Source organism: Haliaeetus albicilla, chromosome 1 (genome assembly GCF_947461875.1).
Source record: "Haliaeetus albicilla chromosome 1, bHalAlb1.1, whole genome shotgun sequence".
NCBI lineage: Eukaryota > Metazoa > Chordata > Aves > Accipitriformes > Accipitridae > Haliaeetus > Haliaeetus albicilla.
The window spans coordinates 55,555,301-55,574,646 of NC_091483.1; the positions used below are offsets into that span (position 1 = coordinate 55,555,301).

The 19,346-nt window shown below is 39.3% G+C and overlaps 2 protein-coding genes across 2 annotated transcripts; both read left to right on the forward strand.

Annotated features, from left to right (window-relative positions):
- Nucleotides 1-55: 55 nt before the first annotated feature.
- On the forward strand, nucleotides 56-9,512 carry SGCB (sarcoglycan beta). Its single transcript, XM_069790406.1, has 6 exons — nucleotides 56-181; nucleotides 2,329-2,538; nucleotides 3,451-3,636; nucleotides 3,749-3,940; nucleotides 5,733-5,864; nucleotides 6,612-9,512. Exons 1-6 carry the CDS (start codon nucleotides 158-160, stop codon nucleotides 6,813-6,815), a joined length of 948 nt encoding a protein of 315 aa, XP_069646507.1. The 5' UTR covers nucleotides 56-157; the 3' UTR covers nucleotides 6,816-9,512.
- Nucleotides 9,513-9,728: 216 nt separating this feature from the next.
- LRRC66 (leucine rich repeat containing 66) lies at nucleotides 9,729-18,449 on the forward strand. Its single transcript, XM_009921653.2, has 4 exons — nucleotides 9,729-10,502; nucleotides 12,903-13,072; nucleotides 13,627-13,957; nucleotides 15,386-18,449. The coding sequence occupies exons 1-4, from the start codon at nucleotides 10,010-10,012 to the stop codon at nucleotides 18,088-18,090; spliced, it is 3,699 nt and encodes a 1,232-aa protein (XP_009919955.2). The 5' UTR covers nucleotides 9,729-10,009; the 3' UTR covers nucleotides 18,091-18,449.
- Nucleotides 18,450-19,346: the final 897 nt, after the last annotated feature.

Genomic DNA, 19,346 nt, shown 5'->3' on the forward strand with positions numbered 1-19,346 from the left:
CCGCCAGGTAACGCGTTTCCCGACCGGCGGCACGGACCCGCCTGGCGGAGCGGAGCGGCACCGAGCTCGCCCACGGCCGCCTCCCTCCCCGCGCCGCAAGGGGGCGCCGCCGGCCCCTCCGCGGCGGCAGCAGCGGCAGCGGCAGCGGCGGAGGAAGATGGCGGCGGCCGCCTCCGAGCAGGTCTGTCCTCGCCGAGACGCAGGCACGGGGAGGCGGCGGGGCCGTCCCCGCCGGGGCGAGGGTGGAGCGATGCCTGTCCCGCCGCCCGCGGGGCCGCGGCCAGCCGCCCGAGCAGCTGCTCCGGCCGAGGGGCGCTGCTCGTGGAGGGGGGCGCTCGGGCGGGGGCGCCATTTTCGCGTCGGTTGCCGAGGCTGGTTTGGTGCCGGAGCCCTGCGGCGCGGCGCGGCGGGCGTGCGGGGCGGCGGCGGGCCGCCCCCGTCGCCCCGGCTCCCCACCGCTTGCACCAACCGGGGAGGGCAGAGACGGCCCTTGGACGGCGTTTCCGAGCTGCGCCCGGCGCTGTCCGGGAAGGACGGCCTTTGCCGTGCGGGGGAGAGGCAGCCTGAGCCCGCTGTCGGGGCGGGACGCGTTACTAAAGCCCGGCGATGCGCCGTCCAGCCCGCAGACGCAGAACCCCTGACAAAGAAGAACACTTTCTGCTTTCCAAATAAAGTGTTCTGGCATTTCTGCACAGGAATGTAACTGTCTCGCGTGAACAGGCCGCTGCCGCTAGCTGGTGACGCGGAAGGCAGCTGGTCGGCGCGGTCGGTATTTATGGGACTGCGCCGTCAGTCGCCCCGTCGTGCTGGCACCAGTATGGTAGCCCAGCGGCAGCGTATAAGTAAAGCTGAAGCTCAGATCCGGGCTCAGCATCCGAGGTCCCACACGGGAACAAAAGCTAAATTTGTCGAAAGGGGTGTCGCTGTCACCCCGTCGGAGGGGTGGGACGGGGACTCGGTCAGCGCCGCGCAAGCCGGAGGAGAACCGAGCTGTTCAAGGACGGGCTCGTCTTTCGGAGCTCCTGCACCTCCACGGGCCTTTTAATCAGCGTGGGCCTGTGTCTGTGGGTCTGCGCCGGCGGCAGCGGTGGGTAGGAAGCCCCAGATGCCTGCGGGGTGCTGCACCAGCCTTATCTCGGGTGCCATAGGAAGCACTGTCTAGTTCTGCGGGGCTGCTCCAGCGTTTGTTCCAGCAGTCACCGGTTTGGCCACGTTCTCCCAGTCCTGGCGCTGTCTTCTTTTGTGCTGCCTTACCAGGTGAAAAAAACTACCTCGGAGTTTTATCTCACCATCACATCCTTTCAAGAACATGCTATCGTCAGGACAAGATACTTAGTGTCCTGCTGTACAAGATTTCTGTTTTCTCCAGAGCACAGACCTCATCCCTCAGTTTCCCTGCCTGGCCAGTTCTTAGTTTGTGCAGGGTTACGGTGGCTTTCAGAACATCACCGAGGAAGCCCTCCATAAACCCGTTCAGGTCAAGCACCTTTCTCAACACCATTTCACCAACAGGAGAAAACAAGACATTTTTACCCATTGCATCAGTGTAGACGCATGCAAGTGCAGTAAGCTTAAGGTGCAGCTTCGCGGGATTCATTTCAGACGAACAAATAATCCCATCAAAAAGATCAAGCCCTGTCTTTGAAGAATTGAACACTTAAATAGCAACCTGTGTCCATCCAGGGAGGTGGAACAAAATATTGGACAAAGTTACAAAAATACATCAAAGGTTTATTTTCCCTATGAATATCCACAAGAGTTTCCTCTACATGTTAACTTGTTACATTGTCCGGATATCCCTTGCAATCTAGTAACTTAAAATGATTAAATAAAGCTAGGCTGGCCAAGTTCCCCATGCCAGGTTTAAAGCCTTACAGTATTTTTCTTAATGCTGCATGAAAGCAATAGAAGTTGAATGCAAACTCTGTGCTATCAAACTAACTTAAAAAACCATATCCACCACGCTCCTTTTGGATAGACTCACTGAGAGTCTAGCCCCCGTTAGCATGGAGGGAACTAAAATCCTGTGTACTGGTAAATGACCTGCAGGATTATGTCCTGTATCATCCCCAAGAGGTAAAAACTTGATATAAAAGCATATTGTCTGAAAATATCTGGATTTTAATTTTAGTCATTGCGTTAGCAGAGATTGCAGTGGTTGTAAATGTGTATTCTAAGTACAGAGTGGCAAGCCAAAATATAATATTGAGCATAATATCTAATATATTCCACTAGTCGTTCATATTTCTATTTTTTGCACACATATATGTGTGTCATTTCAGGGGATTTACGTGCCTTTTAACAGGTAATCCATGCTTTGTATTATAGCAAAGTTCTAACGGCCCGGTGAAGAAGTCTATGCGAGAGAAGGCTGTGGAACGCAGGAACATTAATAAGGAGCACAACAGTAACTTCAAAGCGGGATACATTCCAATTGATGAAGACCGTCTCCATAAGACAGGGTTACGTGGCAGGAAAGGCAACTTGGCCATTTGTGTGATTGTTCTTCTTTTTATTTTGGCTGTCATCAATCTGATTGTGAGTATAATACTTAGGCTGTAGGCAACATTAGGACATATTTCATTTTGATGGTTTATTGGAGAAATAAAACTTATTCCAGTATGGCTGAGAAGGACTTAAAATGTACTGAAGGAGATTTCTCTTTTTTTCTCCTTTCTTTTTTGTTCTTTTGTAGTCTGAGCAAGATTAGATGGAATAATCTTGTAAGTTCAGTCATGATTATTTCGGTTATCATGGTTCCAGCAAGGAACCTACCATTAATGCAACACAGAATTAGGAACCTTGAAAGTGTCTCTCCATTCCCAAAACCCAGTAACAGCAAATGTGCAAAGTGTTATTAGCACAGTACAAATACATCCGGGATAAACTGTTATGCCAGAAACATTTTACATGTAATAACAGAGCTGCACGTGAGCATTCAGAATTAATCAGCCACTGCACTTTAAACCTTCATTGTTGTAACTACCACCTTTTTATTGCTTGATCAATGAGAAGTAGTGAATTATTTTTCATAATTGGACATCCACCTGTGAAGGTGCTTTCTTGTAGCTCAAGAGTAAGTATATCCTGAGCTGAGCTACTTTGTTCAGGATGTTTGTTTAGCTAATGATACCGTGGTTACCCTTAAACAGGAAAATGATTAAATTATGGATGTCATTTAATTTCAAATGTATATATATTTTTATGTATATACTAATTATTTTAGTTAATATTTCAGATGAGTCTAAAAATCATGCAAAATGCTTTTCATAATTAAATGTGTTCTGATGTTTCCAGTAGGAATTAAACAGACTAAAGTAAATGCACAGCTAAAGCTCACTTAAACACTAGCATTAATAATTCTTTCAAAACATCTACTTAATGCAATACTTGTTGTGAGAAGATCCAAACGACTAAAGTAATCTTTGAAAATGTGTGTTTCTCTTTCAGATTACGCTAGTTATCTGGGCAGTGATTCGAATTGGTCCCAATGGTTGTGACAGTATGGAGTTCCATGAGAGTGGCTTGTTGCGGTTTAAGCAAGTTTCTGACATGGGCGTGATACATCCATTATATAAAAGCACTGTAGGAGGCAGACGTAATGAAGATTTGGTGATCACTGGAAATAATCAGCCTGTAAGTTATATCATGAATTGAAAGTTCGTGAGCAACACTATGGAATTACACTCACAGTATTAATAAACATTATATTTGAAACATCATTAACTTCATGACTTTGTTTCTGAAGATTGTGTTTCAGCAAGGAACAACCAAGCTTAGTGTGGAAAAAGACAAAACTTCTATTACCAGCGATATTGGCATGGAATTTGTTGACCCACGGACACAAAATACCTTGTTCAGCACAGACTATGAAACTCATGAGTTTCATCTGCCAAATGGAGTTAAAATCTTGAATGTACAAAAGGCCTCTACAGAGAGGGTATGTCTCTTTTAACTACCACTTACTTTTTTAAAAGCTTATTACAGAACTGCCTTAGTTGTAGAATAAGAAAAAAAGTTTACTAATCTGATCTTTCAAGCATATTTAGAAATTTGACTACACGTAGCTAAAAATGCAGCTCCGAAAATGTAAATCATCCTAAAAATTGGAACAGAAGTGAAAACTGACATCATTAAATGAGTGTAATATCCGGAATACAATGCCAAGTAGGCCTGTGTGTCTTTTTACTAATGTCCTGGTTTCAGCTAGGATAGAGTTAATTGCCTTCCTAGCTGGTACAGTGCTATGTTTTTGAGTTAGGTATGTGAAGAATGTTGATAACACTGATGTTTTCAGTTGTTGCTAAGTAGTGTTTAGACTAAAGTCAAGGATTTTTCAGCTTCTCATGCCCAGCCAGCGAGAAAGCTGGAGGGGCACAAGAAGTTGGCACAGGACACAGCCAGGGCAGCTGGCCCAAACTGGCCAACAGGGTATTCCATACCATGGGACGTCCCATCTAGTATAGGAACTGGGGAGTGGGGGCGGGGGGATCGCCGCTTGGGGACTAGCTGGGCATCAGTCAGTGGGTGGTGAGCAATTGCACTGTGCATCATTTGTATATTTCAATCCTTTTATTATTATTGCTGTTGTCATTTTATTATTGTTATCATTATCATTATTATTTTCTTCTTTTCTGTTCTATTAAACCGTTCTTATCTCAACCCATGAGTTTTACTTCTTTTCCCTATTTTCTCCCCCATCCCACTGGGTGGCGGGGGGGGGGGAGTGAGTGAGTGGCTGCGTGGTACTTAGTTGCTGGCTGGGGTTAAACCACGACAGCTAAGCATTTATCCATTTGTGCAGGGATAGCTGTTTCAGAAATAAAATGTCTATTAAAAGCTTCTCTGTTTCTAGTAAGATCTTAAAAAAATAATTACCAGAACTTCATGTATCATTTTGCCTCTATTGGAGATAATACAGTCAGAATTTCAGAAGTCTGAGTAAAAGTGTAGAGAACAATCACAACACTGTAAGAGTTGTGTCAGTTCACGCTTCTAGGTTAAACAAGTTCTTAGTTTGGTTTCTACATTAAATATGCTTTATTTATCAGAAAACTAAAAAACCTAAATGTTGGTTCGTATACATTTAAAATGTTGATCTTAATGTCAGACTAAAATTTCTTTCTTGGATATCATCACTCATAACAAAGGCTTTACAGGTAGAGTACAGTGCATAGTTCTTTTGTATAACATTAGTAGAGTAGTATCAGTAGTTTTATAGAGGGTTGAGTGTGCCTTAGGAAGCATTGATCAATCCTGTAAAGGACAAAAAGAATTTGTTTTGCTCTTCTTCGTGCTTCCTCTGCAAGGCTAACAATTAAATAGTATGTTCCAGGAAAAAAAAATCCAAACCTATAAATATATAGGAGGAACAGATTAAATGAAAACAGAGGAGTACGTTTACATAAACAGTCCTAATAGGAAGCCTATATTTGCTATGAGCATTCACTGTGTATCCCATAAAATTGTTATATGAATTGTTATTTTTACTGCAAAAATAAGCTATTTTATATACCTTCCAAAATTAAGTAATCCTTGTTTTTAAATGTGAATGTGGAAAATAATAAATGGGCAGAAGCTTCATAGGCATAATGGCAGAAGGGCAAAAAGTACATTGAAGTTTTTTACTAAATTGTGTAGCAATATTTTTAAGGTAATTAAAGTTACTCAGACAAACCCAAGTGACACATCTTCATTGATCTGTAATGCACTCTTTTTGTTTATGTTCTTAGATTACCAGCAATGCGACCAGTGATCTAAACATTAAGGTCGATGGCCGTGCTATTGTCCGTGGAAACGAAGGTGTTTTCATCACAGGCAAGACCATTGAGTTTCGAATGGGGGGTAACATGGAACTTAAAGCAGTAAGTATTTCAAATCAGCATTTTTTGAACAGCTTAGTTTCAAATTCAGGCTGAAAATAAACTGATGTAGCTTTATATGGTTTCAAATTTTATATAAAGTAGCCATGCATAACAGTTTAGTTGCAGTCAGTGTATTTAGTAGGATTTTAAAAGGTGGCATATTACTTTGCTGTTAATTAGTGGTTCAGTAGTTTTCAGGTAACAATGATTTACTACTTTTTAGATGCTAAAAACCCACGATGCAATTAAAGCTAAGCTATTGGCCTCTGCACTGAAATAAATACCAAAGAGAATTCATCTTCTCTTCTGGAGGCTTTACTGGGGTCAGCAACCTTTGACAAAGGAGCAGAGCATACAGTTAGGAGCGCTACCTTTCGTGCTGCCACAGTAAGACTTGCCAGCATTCATTTAAGATTTTTAGAGATTATTTCATGTCCGTATTTTTAGATTTAGTGCATTTGCTAATAGGCCTGTAAAGTGAAAAGCCACACTACTGCTGTCTCTCTCAATATTGATCTACCACTGGAACAGCAAAGTACGTTGCTGACTATAATTGAGAACGTCATGGGCATTATTCACAAATTTAATTAAAAAAATGAAACCTTGTTATATGTACTTTTTTTTATTCTGTTGATTTCGACAGCCATCCTAAAGATGTCATTTATTCATTAAACCAGCTTGTCCTTTTCAAAAACAACCTGCCTTGTTTAAATCAGAAGTTGAACTTTTTTTTCTCCCTCTTAATAGGAGAACAGCATTATCCTGAATGGAACTGTGATGGTCAGCCCATCGCGACTGCCAAGTTCTTCTTATGGGGAGCAGTTCAATAACGGCAACTGGCTGCGCTTCAAGCTCTGTATGTGTGCGGATGGGACACTGTTCAAGGTTCAGGTGACAGGTTATAATATGGGTTGTCAGACTTCTGTCAATCCATGCGGAGCCACGCACTAAAACACAAACCACTAGCAGGAGAGTTCTCTTTTGTGTTTACATATATTTGTATGAAGTAATTGCATGCCTTCAAGGATTTCTGTTTTTACAGCAGTTTATACTAACATTTATTACATAATATTTTTAAGTGAAGGCTGTTACATTCAGCAGTATTATATCATCATCCTGTTAGCTGTAATAGTGGCACTGATTTAGTAAACTTTCAGTCTACATGCATACTGAAGTACGTTCCTGAATTGGGATCAGTAGAATATAGTTAAAGAACGTGATTTAGCAACAATCTTGACTGCCTTCAGTTGCTTTTAGAGGAGGTTTTTGTCCTACATCCCAACACCATAAGGGTGGCTGAGAACAGAACTGTCATCTGAAGTACTTCAACAGGAATGTCGATTTGTTCTTGGAAGTGGATTTGCCTAGGATGGCTGAAGTGGCAGATTTTTGTCTTCTCTTCATTTCTTGCCAAAGGTTGATATAATGATTTCCCCCAAAATTATGTGGTTTACCATATTTGTACTACGAGAGGGGTAATCGCAGATTCACTTTAAAATATTGCATTATTTCTGCCATACATTCTCATGTAGTTAAAAAAAAATGATGCTAGCATAAATAATATTTGCAAAGTAATATCAAGTGTGGAAATGTAACTTCAATTTTGAAATAGTCTTGCGATTATTGAAGTGTTGCTTGAGGTCCCATTTTATCTGTGCAGTTTAGGCATTCTATGGTGGTTTAATTTATGTGAAGTATTTATAAAACGTGTTTATATTAGAAGTACATTTTTAAAGATGTACCTATAACTTGCTCACTACCCAAAAAAAATGTTTTCCTGGGTGCTTTGATGTGAACAGTGTATGAATCCATTATTCAACAGGTTATAATCTAAAGCATGACTTGCAGCAGCATCTGAGATCAGATATCTTTTTTCTCCATAAATATTAGTACTGATGCACTGAACCTCAGGATTAAATCCTGAAGTTAAACTGCAGGTCTATAATTCTAAATGTGATGGTATTGGATCCTATGACAGCAGAGTAAATACATGTGAATATCTGAATTTGAAAACAGTGAAACTGTGTCTATGGTGAACTGGGGCCTTATAGAAACTATTCTAGCCTTGTAACTGCTTTTGGAGAGGTGAGGTGTTTTGTACTAAAAATAGACCAGCTCATTATAAGATTCCTCCTTTCCCCACCCCATGTATTTCTTCAGTTTAAAATAGTTTTGTTTTGCAGTAGCATCAAGTAACCTTAATAATGGAGGCCACAAAGGTGACTTTGCAAGTAGCTTTTTGACACGTTTTTCTAGATAGGCACACACTTCTCTTTCTAAATGTTATGCAAATGTTACACATTAACTTCAGAATTGGTCATTTGTGATGGGAAGATAAACTATCTACCCTTGTTTTTATAGCTCTCAAAGTACATAGAATTCCACAAAATACAAATCAGCACCTGCTGCAACAAGAACATCGTGTCCAAGGTCCCAATTCCTGTATTTACTAGAAGTCAGTAAGTCCTCATGCAGGATGTGTATGGGTGGAAGTGATTTCTAGAGGGGGATGCTTAGGTCAGGCATTATGCCACGCAGGAGGTCAGAGGGGTCACATTTCCATCATTGCTCAAAGGCAAAGCCAGATTTTGATGCTCAGTAGTTGATGGGCGGACAGCAGCAGAGCTGGTCTAACAACAACAGAATAAACAGAATAAAATGTAGCAAAGGCCATTGAATTGCTCACATTAAAGATTATGGGAAAGTACTAACATTTTGCATACTGCCTTCATGAACTTCATAGGTTTACTAGAGTTAATATTTATTAACCACTTCAACACACATTTTGCTGAAAATGTGCACACATCTTTGCTGCTAAGTACTGCCTCAATTAGTATCTCTTACTGGTAAGAGGAGGAAATAAACTATAACATTTTTAGAATTTTCACTCTCATGCTAATGGAAGTTTGTCACTTTATTTTTATATATATAAACATATATATATATGCATGTATAAACATATAAGCAGCGGTGTCTTCAAAGCTGAAATAGATCTTGAAAATGATAGATACTGCCTCGGTCAAGTAGATTACACACAAAGAGCATGTTAAAGCTCTTCTCTGGTTAATACTGACATGCCTATATGTTAGTATTGGATTCTTGTAATTATCAAGAATTCTTTTTAAAATACTGTATGCAACATAGCTGAAAGATTTGTCACAAAGGTACTCTTAAATCATGGTCTGGAGAATTGGTTTTGAAGTCTCGGGTTTTTGTCAAAACATAGCAAAACCGATCATACAAATACCAAATGAAATAAATGATCAATTTGTTAGCCACTATTTATGTATTGTTAATATATTTTGTTGCCTTCACTACACAGTTTGAGAAATGCTGGCACCACACATGCCTTGTGTTGTGCATTTTTTTTGTTGTTTATCTTCTAACTGCCTAAGGTATGTTTTTCTATGCGTATTTAAAACATTGTGTGGCACATTATTTATTTCAATCCCACAGATGCATTTAAGATTCTGTGTGTTTAAGGTACGTTCTACATGCCTCTGTGTAAAATACCATACTGGGTACGTTGAAACAACTTACATGTGAGGAGTTCTCAGTGTATGTAAAGGTGGTGGTTGTTTCAACAGGTGAAAGACAATTGAATTTCTAATCTTTGTTTTGAAATGAAACAATAAATTCTAAGATGCAGCTGTGGTTCAGAAGTGTTATTTCTAAGAACATAGTTTTTCATTAAAAACACAATGTTGTGTTATTGACAGGGAAACTAGTATTCTATTAACTGTAAATATGAAAATCATTCCACATCTGTTCGTCATGGATTGTATCTGGTGGACTTTGCTCAGTGGTAATTGCGTATGATACCTGAAGCAGAGTTCAAAAGTCTCCACTGTTGTTAGTTCACAAGTTCCTGAGAAGCTGTATTTCTTGACCGAAGTGCTGGAAAAGAAAGAAAAGGTTTGGAGTGGTTTTTGGGAGAGGTGGAGGGAGGGTGAAGGTTAACAGTTTATGAATGTTCTTTTTGAAAAATACCTAAGACTCCAAAACTGAATGTTTAAAGCAGAACATTGGTAATGCTTTGGGTATTTGTTAGTGTTGATCTTTTTTTAATGTCAAGTATTTCCGCCTTCTATGTAACTCTTGTTATGCTGAACTTACCGTAAGTTTACATTTTACATATAGATACTATGGATAACCTTCATTTGAGTGTCATAGCTGTGGTCCTTTCCTTTAATCTTCCTGGATCAGTGGAAACCAAGTCACAGCGGGTTCTTCATACACATCACCATTCAGACTGCCAGTGGGATGGGGAGTTCCTACTGAATTGTTCTTTTACCGGAATACCTACTATTCCAGAAGATATATCACAAACAGCAATAACAGCTGATTTTAGTTACAATAATATTAAAACTCTTCTGTGCACTGATGGAAGAAATCAAAAATGGATGCTAAAACACCTGAATCTTAGTAACAACCTGATTTCTGAACTCTCCTTAACTACTTGTAGAAATTTACTGGTATTAGAAACTCTAAACCTGAATGGTAATGCCATCCACACCCTCACACTGGACATACCTACGCCTGCACATGGGTCTAAAAAGTACGGAAAAGTCAGTCGCCTCCTGCCTGCTTTGAAAGTATTGTCAGTTGAAAGAAATAATCTTGATACAGTTCCAAGAGGTAAGCTTTCAAAATCTTTAAGGACCTCACTCCCAAGGGGTAAGCTGGTTTTGGGTATGATGCGGTACATCTTACTGAATTCAGAATGCAACTATCTCAGTTATACTTAAGGTGAGGGAAGGTTCCACCTGTGTGCAAATACAGAGCCTGAAGCAAATGGGTTGTTTCAGATTAGGTTGGGGTTTTTTATACAGTCTTTGCAATTGTAATGCCTTAATGTCAGTCAAATATAACCAAATTTATCCTCTGAGAGCCCAAGCAGCATTTTTCCTTGTATAGAAAAGGAAGTAAGGATCTTTGAAAAAACGCCAGCCTCCACAACCCAGTCATTAACCTTAACATCAAGAAAATTATGGATAATAAATTTCATACTACTCTTCAGAAGAAAGTCAATACTCTTTTAAATAAAACTTGCTCCAATTTCAGTATTTCACAAAGACAGGAAAATATATTTTGTTCAGTCAAAACAATTTTGCTCTATGTCATCCGAGAGCCAACCAAAGTGACACCTTCCAGTAAGAAGAGAGGGCTGTAAGGTTTCGATAGACTTTTAGAAAGTGTTTGCTAGTCACTGAACTATGCTAGGCATCGCAGCCTTTTATGACGGCCTCTGTCCTCATAAACAGATGATTCACATTGTCCAAACTGTTTAAATGAAGCAGAAGCTGCAATATGAGCAACGCTATCCTATATATTGTTTGCTGAATTTAATTAATCTCCGATAACATCATCAGATTCATCAGGTCTAGATTTTGAAAATACGGGGTGGGGGTACAAACCAAAACCTCACTTGCCTTACAAAGTCAGACAAAGGGAATAATTTTGCATCTACACAAGTTCCTTGAAGTTTTATTTTTCTCATTTTTTGATACTAATAATTCTCTGGCATGCAGTAAACCATTTCGCTTAATTATTTTGTAGGATCTGTAAGGTTCCCATGTAGAGAGTGCGTGTATATACACACACACAGACTGATGCAGATTTGATTTGTTTTGATAAATACAACTGCACATTATAGGACGCCTCACTGGGTCAGACAGATCAACCCTTTCCTATCAGAGACTCAATTTTTAGATGTTAAAAGTCAAACTGCTATGCATCATACCACCATGCTTCAAGCTATACTTAAATCCTATGCTCATTTAAATACATGTTCAGAACTTCATTTTCCTCCTCCAAAATACTGCACTAATATTCTAGTTATTAAGCTCTGGTAAGAAAACACAAATGGAATTTCTAAAGCGGAGGGGGTTCAGCCACAGAGAAGCCCTTCTCACAACCACCACCCCAGGTGTCAGGCCGCTCCCCACTGCTGCCATACCAGTGTGTATTTTTGACACAAATTTAGCTTCAGGGAAGCATCCAAACTACAATTCTTCATGCAGGTGCAAGGAAGAATTTCTGAGCTGCTGGAACTTCTGAATGCCTTTCCTGTCAGCTACCTCTAGTTTTACAGCAGGGATGAATCGTTCCCTCTGCTTTTCACAATAAACCCAAAGATCAATTACTCAGCAAACAGAACAGCAAACTGGAATAAGAGATTTCCGGTAAACCAGATGACACCGGGGGGGAAATTTTCAAGGAGAACAAGTAGCTTCTCAATAATGCTGCATGATCAAAAATCACTTTAGAGTTAGATTGAGGTGTTACAAACTGTGGTGATGCTGAGCGTTCAAGTGCCTGCCTTCCCCCTGCAACTTGCAGGCTGGAGCTTTGGGGGCTGCCTGCACAGCCCCTAAGAAAAATGAGGTATCTCCAGCATTCAGAAGGGCTACTTATGCAAGACAGATGCTGTCGTGACTAGGATATGCTGAAAAATATACAGTCACACTTGATAATTCACAGGCAGACAAGCATTAGCAACAACATGTTTTTGTTTTCAGTCAGGTTCACATCCTATGAATATGGTTCAAATAATTCCACATACGAAAAATTCCCATGAACTTGCAGATGGCAATGAATAGGAGATACTGTATCACCTTTTGCACCTCCATCTTTTATTTACAATTAACATATTTGGATTTTACAAACTGAGTATATTCTACCCCTTTCACATTCCTCCTTTCCTACCTCCAGTTCTCCAGAGAAGCGTGCTCAAACTACAGAGATCACAGTTGGAATAAATTTGATAGCACGAAGGAATGTTACTGCTTTTATGGAGACGTGAATTTTTAAAACATGCATTGATTGTTAATGTATTAACATGCCTGCTATTGATGCTACACAACTTTTAGAATGGGACAACCACTGAACAGGAAGGGCATAATAACTCAAAGCCTGCAGCCGCTCGTTGCAATAGATGGGAATGGAAGGAATTTTGTTGCAAAGAATTTTAAAAAGCCACTTGATGCAATTGGGAAAACGAGAACATGAAATGTAAAATACTTTTGTTCTTCCTAGGACTAGGCCTGCTGCAGTCTTTACAAACTGTTCGTATGTCATCCAATGGCATACAACAGATTGATCTGAATGATTTTCAAAACTGTTCACAGCTGAAGGACATCGACTTGCAAAACAACAAGATAACTAAAATTCATCCAGACGCCTTCAGGGATCTCAACAAATTACAGGTTGTAAAGCAATATTACAACTGTTTCAATGTTTTGTGTTAATCACCATTAAAGATATTAATTATCAACTATTCAGCATGATTATATTGGTCTTTTTTATATTAGTATACAGTTATAAAAACTAAAGCAAATGGTGAATAGAATCATTATTTTTATAAAATACGTATTTGCTTTTCATATATAGGAAAACACACACACTTGTAAATATACAAAATATAACCATAAATTCACCATTTATCTATGCCGGAAACCAATCCATAACTGGCTTATACATGCACACATCCTTTTCTAACCCCATCCCTTCCATGGTGAGAACCCTGCGGCTTCCCGTTCACACAGAGGTAGACTACAACAGGAGAATTCTAAATATACCACAATTTAAACTTTTCATTTAAATTAAAAGGTTTAGAACAATATTCTTGAAATCCTAACCAGATGTATTGTTCCCATAACTGCAAAAGTGCTTGTATACTAAAATAAATGTTATTGTTGATATTGCAATTAAGATTCCGTCGTAAGGCTTATGAAATTAATCCTGAATTCTTTCCAAATAGGTTGTGGATCTCCGTGAAAATGCTCTGACAACCCCTCTACCACAGATATTACTCAGTCTGAACTTCTTTCAACTTGAAGTGGATTTGTCAAATAATGCCTGGATATTTAACTGCAGACTAAATGCTTTCAAACATTTATTTCATTTTCTTTTTGACTCCACGAGGAAAAGATTGAGTATTTCATACAATAAACCTGCCAACAACTCAGAGAAACCTCTGCTCCATCTTTCAAGTTTCCATTTAAACTGCAGCGACAGTGTTTTGCTCAAGAGGGCTGTAATCCCAACAGGGAAGACATTGGTGCTAAACTGCAACTTGGACAACACAAGGGGTATGTAAAACAGGGACTCCATCCATATGCCGCTAAAATCCAAATGCATACAGAATGATCACAGAAATCTGGTTTAAAAAGTGGATTTCTAAAGATGCTTTTTAAAAATAACTGAACAACAATTTAACATGCAAATTATTTCATTAGAAAGTATACCGGTTAGAATATTTGAAACGTCACATTTCCCCAAAGAAGTCTTTATCTCCTTCCTTACATTAAACTAGTAAGCGATGCCAAATTATACACAAATAAATTTCAGTAAGTAGTACGTTGCAAATTTACCAGTTAATTTTGGAATGCAAACAAAGGACCGAATAGCGGGGTGGCACGTCTGGGACATGTAGAAAATGGAGAAGGATACAAAGTGTTTCTAGTATTCAATTATAGCAAAATTAAATGAAAGTTTATTTGCAAGGGAAAGTATTTATATTTCTTCCAAAGAAGTACAACTACTGTAGCACACAGTTCACTTAGGAAATGAATTCAGCATTTACAGTTAATACAGAGCACTTGAGGTAAAAGTGACAAAATCTACAGAGCTAAGACTTCCCATGCAGAAGGAAAACTAAGACCAAACTTAAGAGTAGAAGGTGTATTTGTCATGTGCCATTAGGCAAAATGGTTTAACTCTAATGGACTAATATCACTTTGAGGTGCTAAGGCTTTCTCCTTGCAACACTTTATCCCCAAATCAAAATATGTAGGGTCTATCAGAAATGCCACCTGCTTTGTCTATTAACAAGGGAAGTCACAGAAACTCTGATCATGGAATTAAAATCAATACACTGGATTGCACCAAAACTCAACAGGGAATGCAAGCAGATCCAAAGGCAAAGGTGTACATACAGCCTCGAAACATATTCCAGAAGCCAACAACCAGCCATGGCCTACATGCGCTGAAGTTTGGAACAATTGCTCAGTAGATACAAATACCCTTGTTTTTCAAATCTTTTTGCTGCAAAGCAGTAACTACAGGAAAATCACAGTGGTTGAAACACTGACAGTGAACTAATGAAGTTTTATCTCACAGCTGCATGCAGTGACCATGGCCATGCTGGAGAAGGGCTGGCTATGAGTATGGATCTTCCATGAGGGAGATCAGCAGGTGCTTTTAGCATGACCCAGAACATACTTAGGTAATTTCAGTGACCTCATCCCTCACCCACACCATTTTTCTTGTGAAGTCTGCTATTAAGACCCCATACATACTGTGTTTCAAATGTGGGAGGGAAATATATGATGGTTTAACAGATACTTGGTACCATGTAAAATGACTATGAATAGATAAAGAGAAAATGGATTTTATAATAAATAGTCAAAATTATCAAAGCTAGGTCAGAGTATGTTCTTATAGAAATAACTTGACCCTGCAAACCAGGTATCTTATACTTCTAAGAAAGATTTAGCTTGTATTTTCTTTTATTTCAGGTAATGGAGTCTCTTGGTGGACACCTAAAGGCAGAATTTCAGAAGATAATAGTCTTCCTCATATGACACTGGATAAAATGAATAATTTAGTGATATATAATGCTGAGAAAACTGCTGAAGGGTTGTATTTGTGTATTTTTAATGCAACAAACAAGAAGCATCTCATCTACAATATACAGGTGAAAGAAAGGGTTCCAACGGTTTTGGTTAGAAAAGCCCGGGACACTAACACTCTTTTTAGACAAGGAATAACAGAGCAAGACCTTACATTGGCTGTCTGCCTCTCTGTGCTCATTACGTTTATTTGTGCTTTTTGTCTGGGTGCTTTTGCTAGACCCTACCTTCTGAGCCTGTGGGGACTCATGCGTGGGAACAAAAATTCAGGTTCAGAACATACATATTGTAATCAAGCTTTTTCAGATGAAACCTTGAGCAGAGAGCGCTCTGCAAGCAAATCAACAAATACACAGCATAATTTGTTCATTTGTGATGAGAATTCTTCAAGAAACACATGCATTTTTCCTACAGAAACTTCTACTTTGCATGAAAATATCATTGGTAGCAGTGTACATACACCAAATACTGAAGAAGAGTACCAGAAACAAAGCAATCATGAGATCAGTGTGAAGAAAGAAACAGTGTTTTCAGACATCAAAACTAGTATCAGCAATGATGAAAATACAGAAGTTGGTGATAATGGACTATTTTCTGTAAGGATAGATTACAAGAACAGCAATGAAGTAACACCAAGAAAATTAATGAGTAATGACATTTCATGGAAAGATTCAAAATATGCAAATAATAAAGACTCGGAGAAGAGCAGGTTCCCTCCCGTACCCAGTAGACTGAATGCTGACTCTTACTCAAATCACACCGACTCTTCAGATTCAGATTTATCCTTCATGGGTGAAACTGGCTTTCCATTTTCCACAATACAAACACATACAGTTGCACAAGATTCTAGGAACAGCAAGGTGAGCAACAACTCTGGTCTGCTGCAGTCTGAAATCACAAAGGCTACGCCACATTCTCCAGGAAGAAAAGGCATCATTTCCCATAATGAACCCATAAGCACTACAAAATTCATGCCTGAAAGGCAAAGCTGTGATGAACAACTTGGTCTAAGCAGCAACACAAATATAACCAGGGATGTGCAAGATTTTATTTTATCCAGCAGCTGCAAGAAAGATACAAATATTGAGAATTTAAGTGTCTATCAAACAATAGAAAACTCTCCTCTTAGAGAGTATGACTGTAAAATGGAACGTACAAATGAAAAAGATTCTTCAGCAGATATATTTGGCGATAGTTCTTCGGATGAAGGGACTCCATTCACAATGAGTGACTGTAGTTCTTTAGCAGACTTTGAACTGGAACAACCTGGTGTTAGTGACAACCTGCCAGTCTGCCAGTTGTCACTAGAGGAAGCCGATATGAACAGTGGAACTGAGAAGTTCTCAACACTGCCAGAGTCTCCAAACATTGCTGCTGAACTTCAGCATATTACGAAAAATGAAGACGAGAAAAATGTGTATTTTGAAACCACTATTAATTATGGATCAGATACCACCACGCCTGAAACAGCATCACCTTACGCTGATAAACGTAGTGACCACGTAAGCATGTCAGATTCAGACACAATTAGTTCTTCAAGTCAAGAAGTTCCTGATACGTTTGATGATTTTACTAATGCAGAGTCGACAGTACAAAATCCTATTTCTGATTCTCTCCACAATCAAACTAGAGATTTTAGTAATATGTTACTTCCATTAAAACATTCTCCCATGTATGACACAGATACAGAGGACACTCCTGAAGAGGCTGAACTGCAGCTGTATCTGCTTCCCACTGAACCACAGCATTCCCTCAGCTTCAGTCCCACTGAACAAAAAGAAAATGCACCAGAGGGAAGTACAGACGAGCACATAGATAGGAAATCCTCTGAAAAGAATCACAGTGAAGGGGACACTACAAGAAGAAACACGAGTACATCTGAAGACAACGATTTTATTTTTGCTCCTCCCATTGATATTGGTTTGAATGAAATTGTTAAAAAAACATCACTACTGCATTCCAGCAACGAATCTTCTCTTCAATCTCTGCCTGAACACACAGTTGAAAAACATTTTACAGTTATTACAGAGAAAGAAGACTTGCTACCACAGGGGAAGCAGGTGAACACAACTAAGGCTTGTGCAGATAAAATGCAAAGAGGTTTTAATGAGAAAAACTGTGATGAATACACAGAATTACAGGATACCAGCAACTGTAGTCTGCCCGCAGAAATGCAGTCTTGCAATCTTACAGCAGATTTGCTGCATCTTCATTCTTCTGGGAAAACACAATCAGTCTTCAATACAGAAGATCATTTCCAACTGGATCAGAGTGACGAGGATGCATATTCCTTCTCAGTCCCACAATACTTCTTCAATGAAAGCACAAGATACAGTTCGTGTTCATTCCCACAAAAGAATACAGGAAATACAATCTCCGAAAGCACTGATTCCAGCAAGACAGAGGATGACACTGCTTTGACAGGACTGAAGAACAATTCTGCAACAGCTGTCAACCTCCAAAATTCAAGTGAAAAACTCAGTCAAAAACATCAGACCAATTTAGGACAGGGCCAGTTTTTTGTTAAGAAGAAAAGAGCATTTGATGGATTTGCTAATGTTTTGCAAAGCACGAGAACAAAATTCAAATAGTTGAGACACGAAAGTGTAATACTAAGCTCCCACAGTGTTTATGTCATAGAGGAGGTGCAAAAATGATTGTGTCTTAAAATGAAGCATGTAGCTTTTACTAACTGTTAAATACCATGGGTTGTTTTTGGTTTGGTCGTCCCCCATCCCCGTCCCTCCGCCCCCAGTACAACTACCTATCTGCCTTTAACTTCAGAAATCCAAGTTATGGAACTAGACTTAACAATGAGATGTATAAAGCCTGGATCCATCCAGTTTAAAACCACCATAATTCCAAAGGGTAATACAAGCTAGAAGCCATGGACTTTTGTTTAGAAGGGTACTTGTAAAAAAAACAAGAATAGATTTTTACGAAAAACAACTCTGGGATACTCAAATGAGTAAACTACTCAGTAGTTATAAACTGATAATATAGCTTTTGCTCAGCAATAGTAATAATATATATTTCTCATTATTGTTGGTAATAAGATACTAGTTTCCCCTAGTATTTGCCTCCAGTACACACTGTTTTCTCTTTGTTGAAAATAAACGTAACACTGAAATTATCATTACATTATTACTGTGTTTTCCTGTGGGACTCACCCTATACAGTACAATAGTACATATTACTGTCTTCTGCTTTTTGAACCAAATTTGTGGACTAAGTGTCTCTGAATTCCCACAGTTTTGCAAAGATAGGTAAAGTCTAAGCAGTATTCAATTACATTTAAAAAATTACTTTTTAACTTGGCAAGACAGAGAGAGTAATGAAACCCTTCTTTCTCAAAGAAACACAATAGAATTCAAACCTTGCAGAAAAGTCATGGAGATCTAGCTGCTGATGGGACATCACCTGTAGTTTGCAGATGTGATGTCATGGGCAAGGTAATTAAAAAAAGACAACCTATTATTACTAAGCTATAATTCCCTATAAAAAAGAATCCTACACCCACTTCAGAGTTTTACTGAGAGGGGCAAATCAAGAGCAGCTCAAAACTGCTGTATTAGAATATCAATAGTTTGATATACAGTAACTTTTTCTAAGCCAAAAGATAACAAATGTAAGATGAAATTTTCTCTGAATATGGCCCAAGGCCCTTTTAACACACACAGTACCATTGATGTAGTCCTTGAAGGGGACTGTCATCACAAAAGGGAACAGGCCCAGGTTCCCACAAAATACAGGAGCCTGGCCAGCAGCTCTGGGAAAACTCTGTTATGAAGACACAATTAATTCACTAAAAACTCTGAACAGAAGGAACATATTTCAATTTCATCAG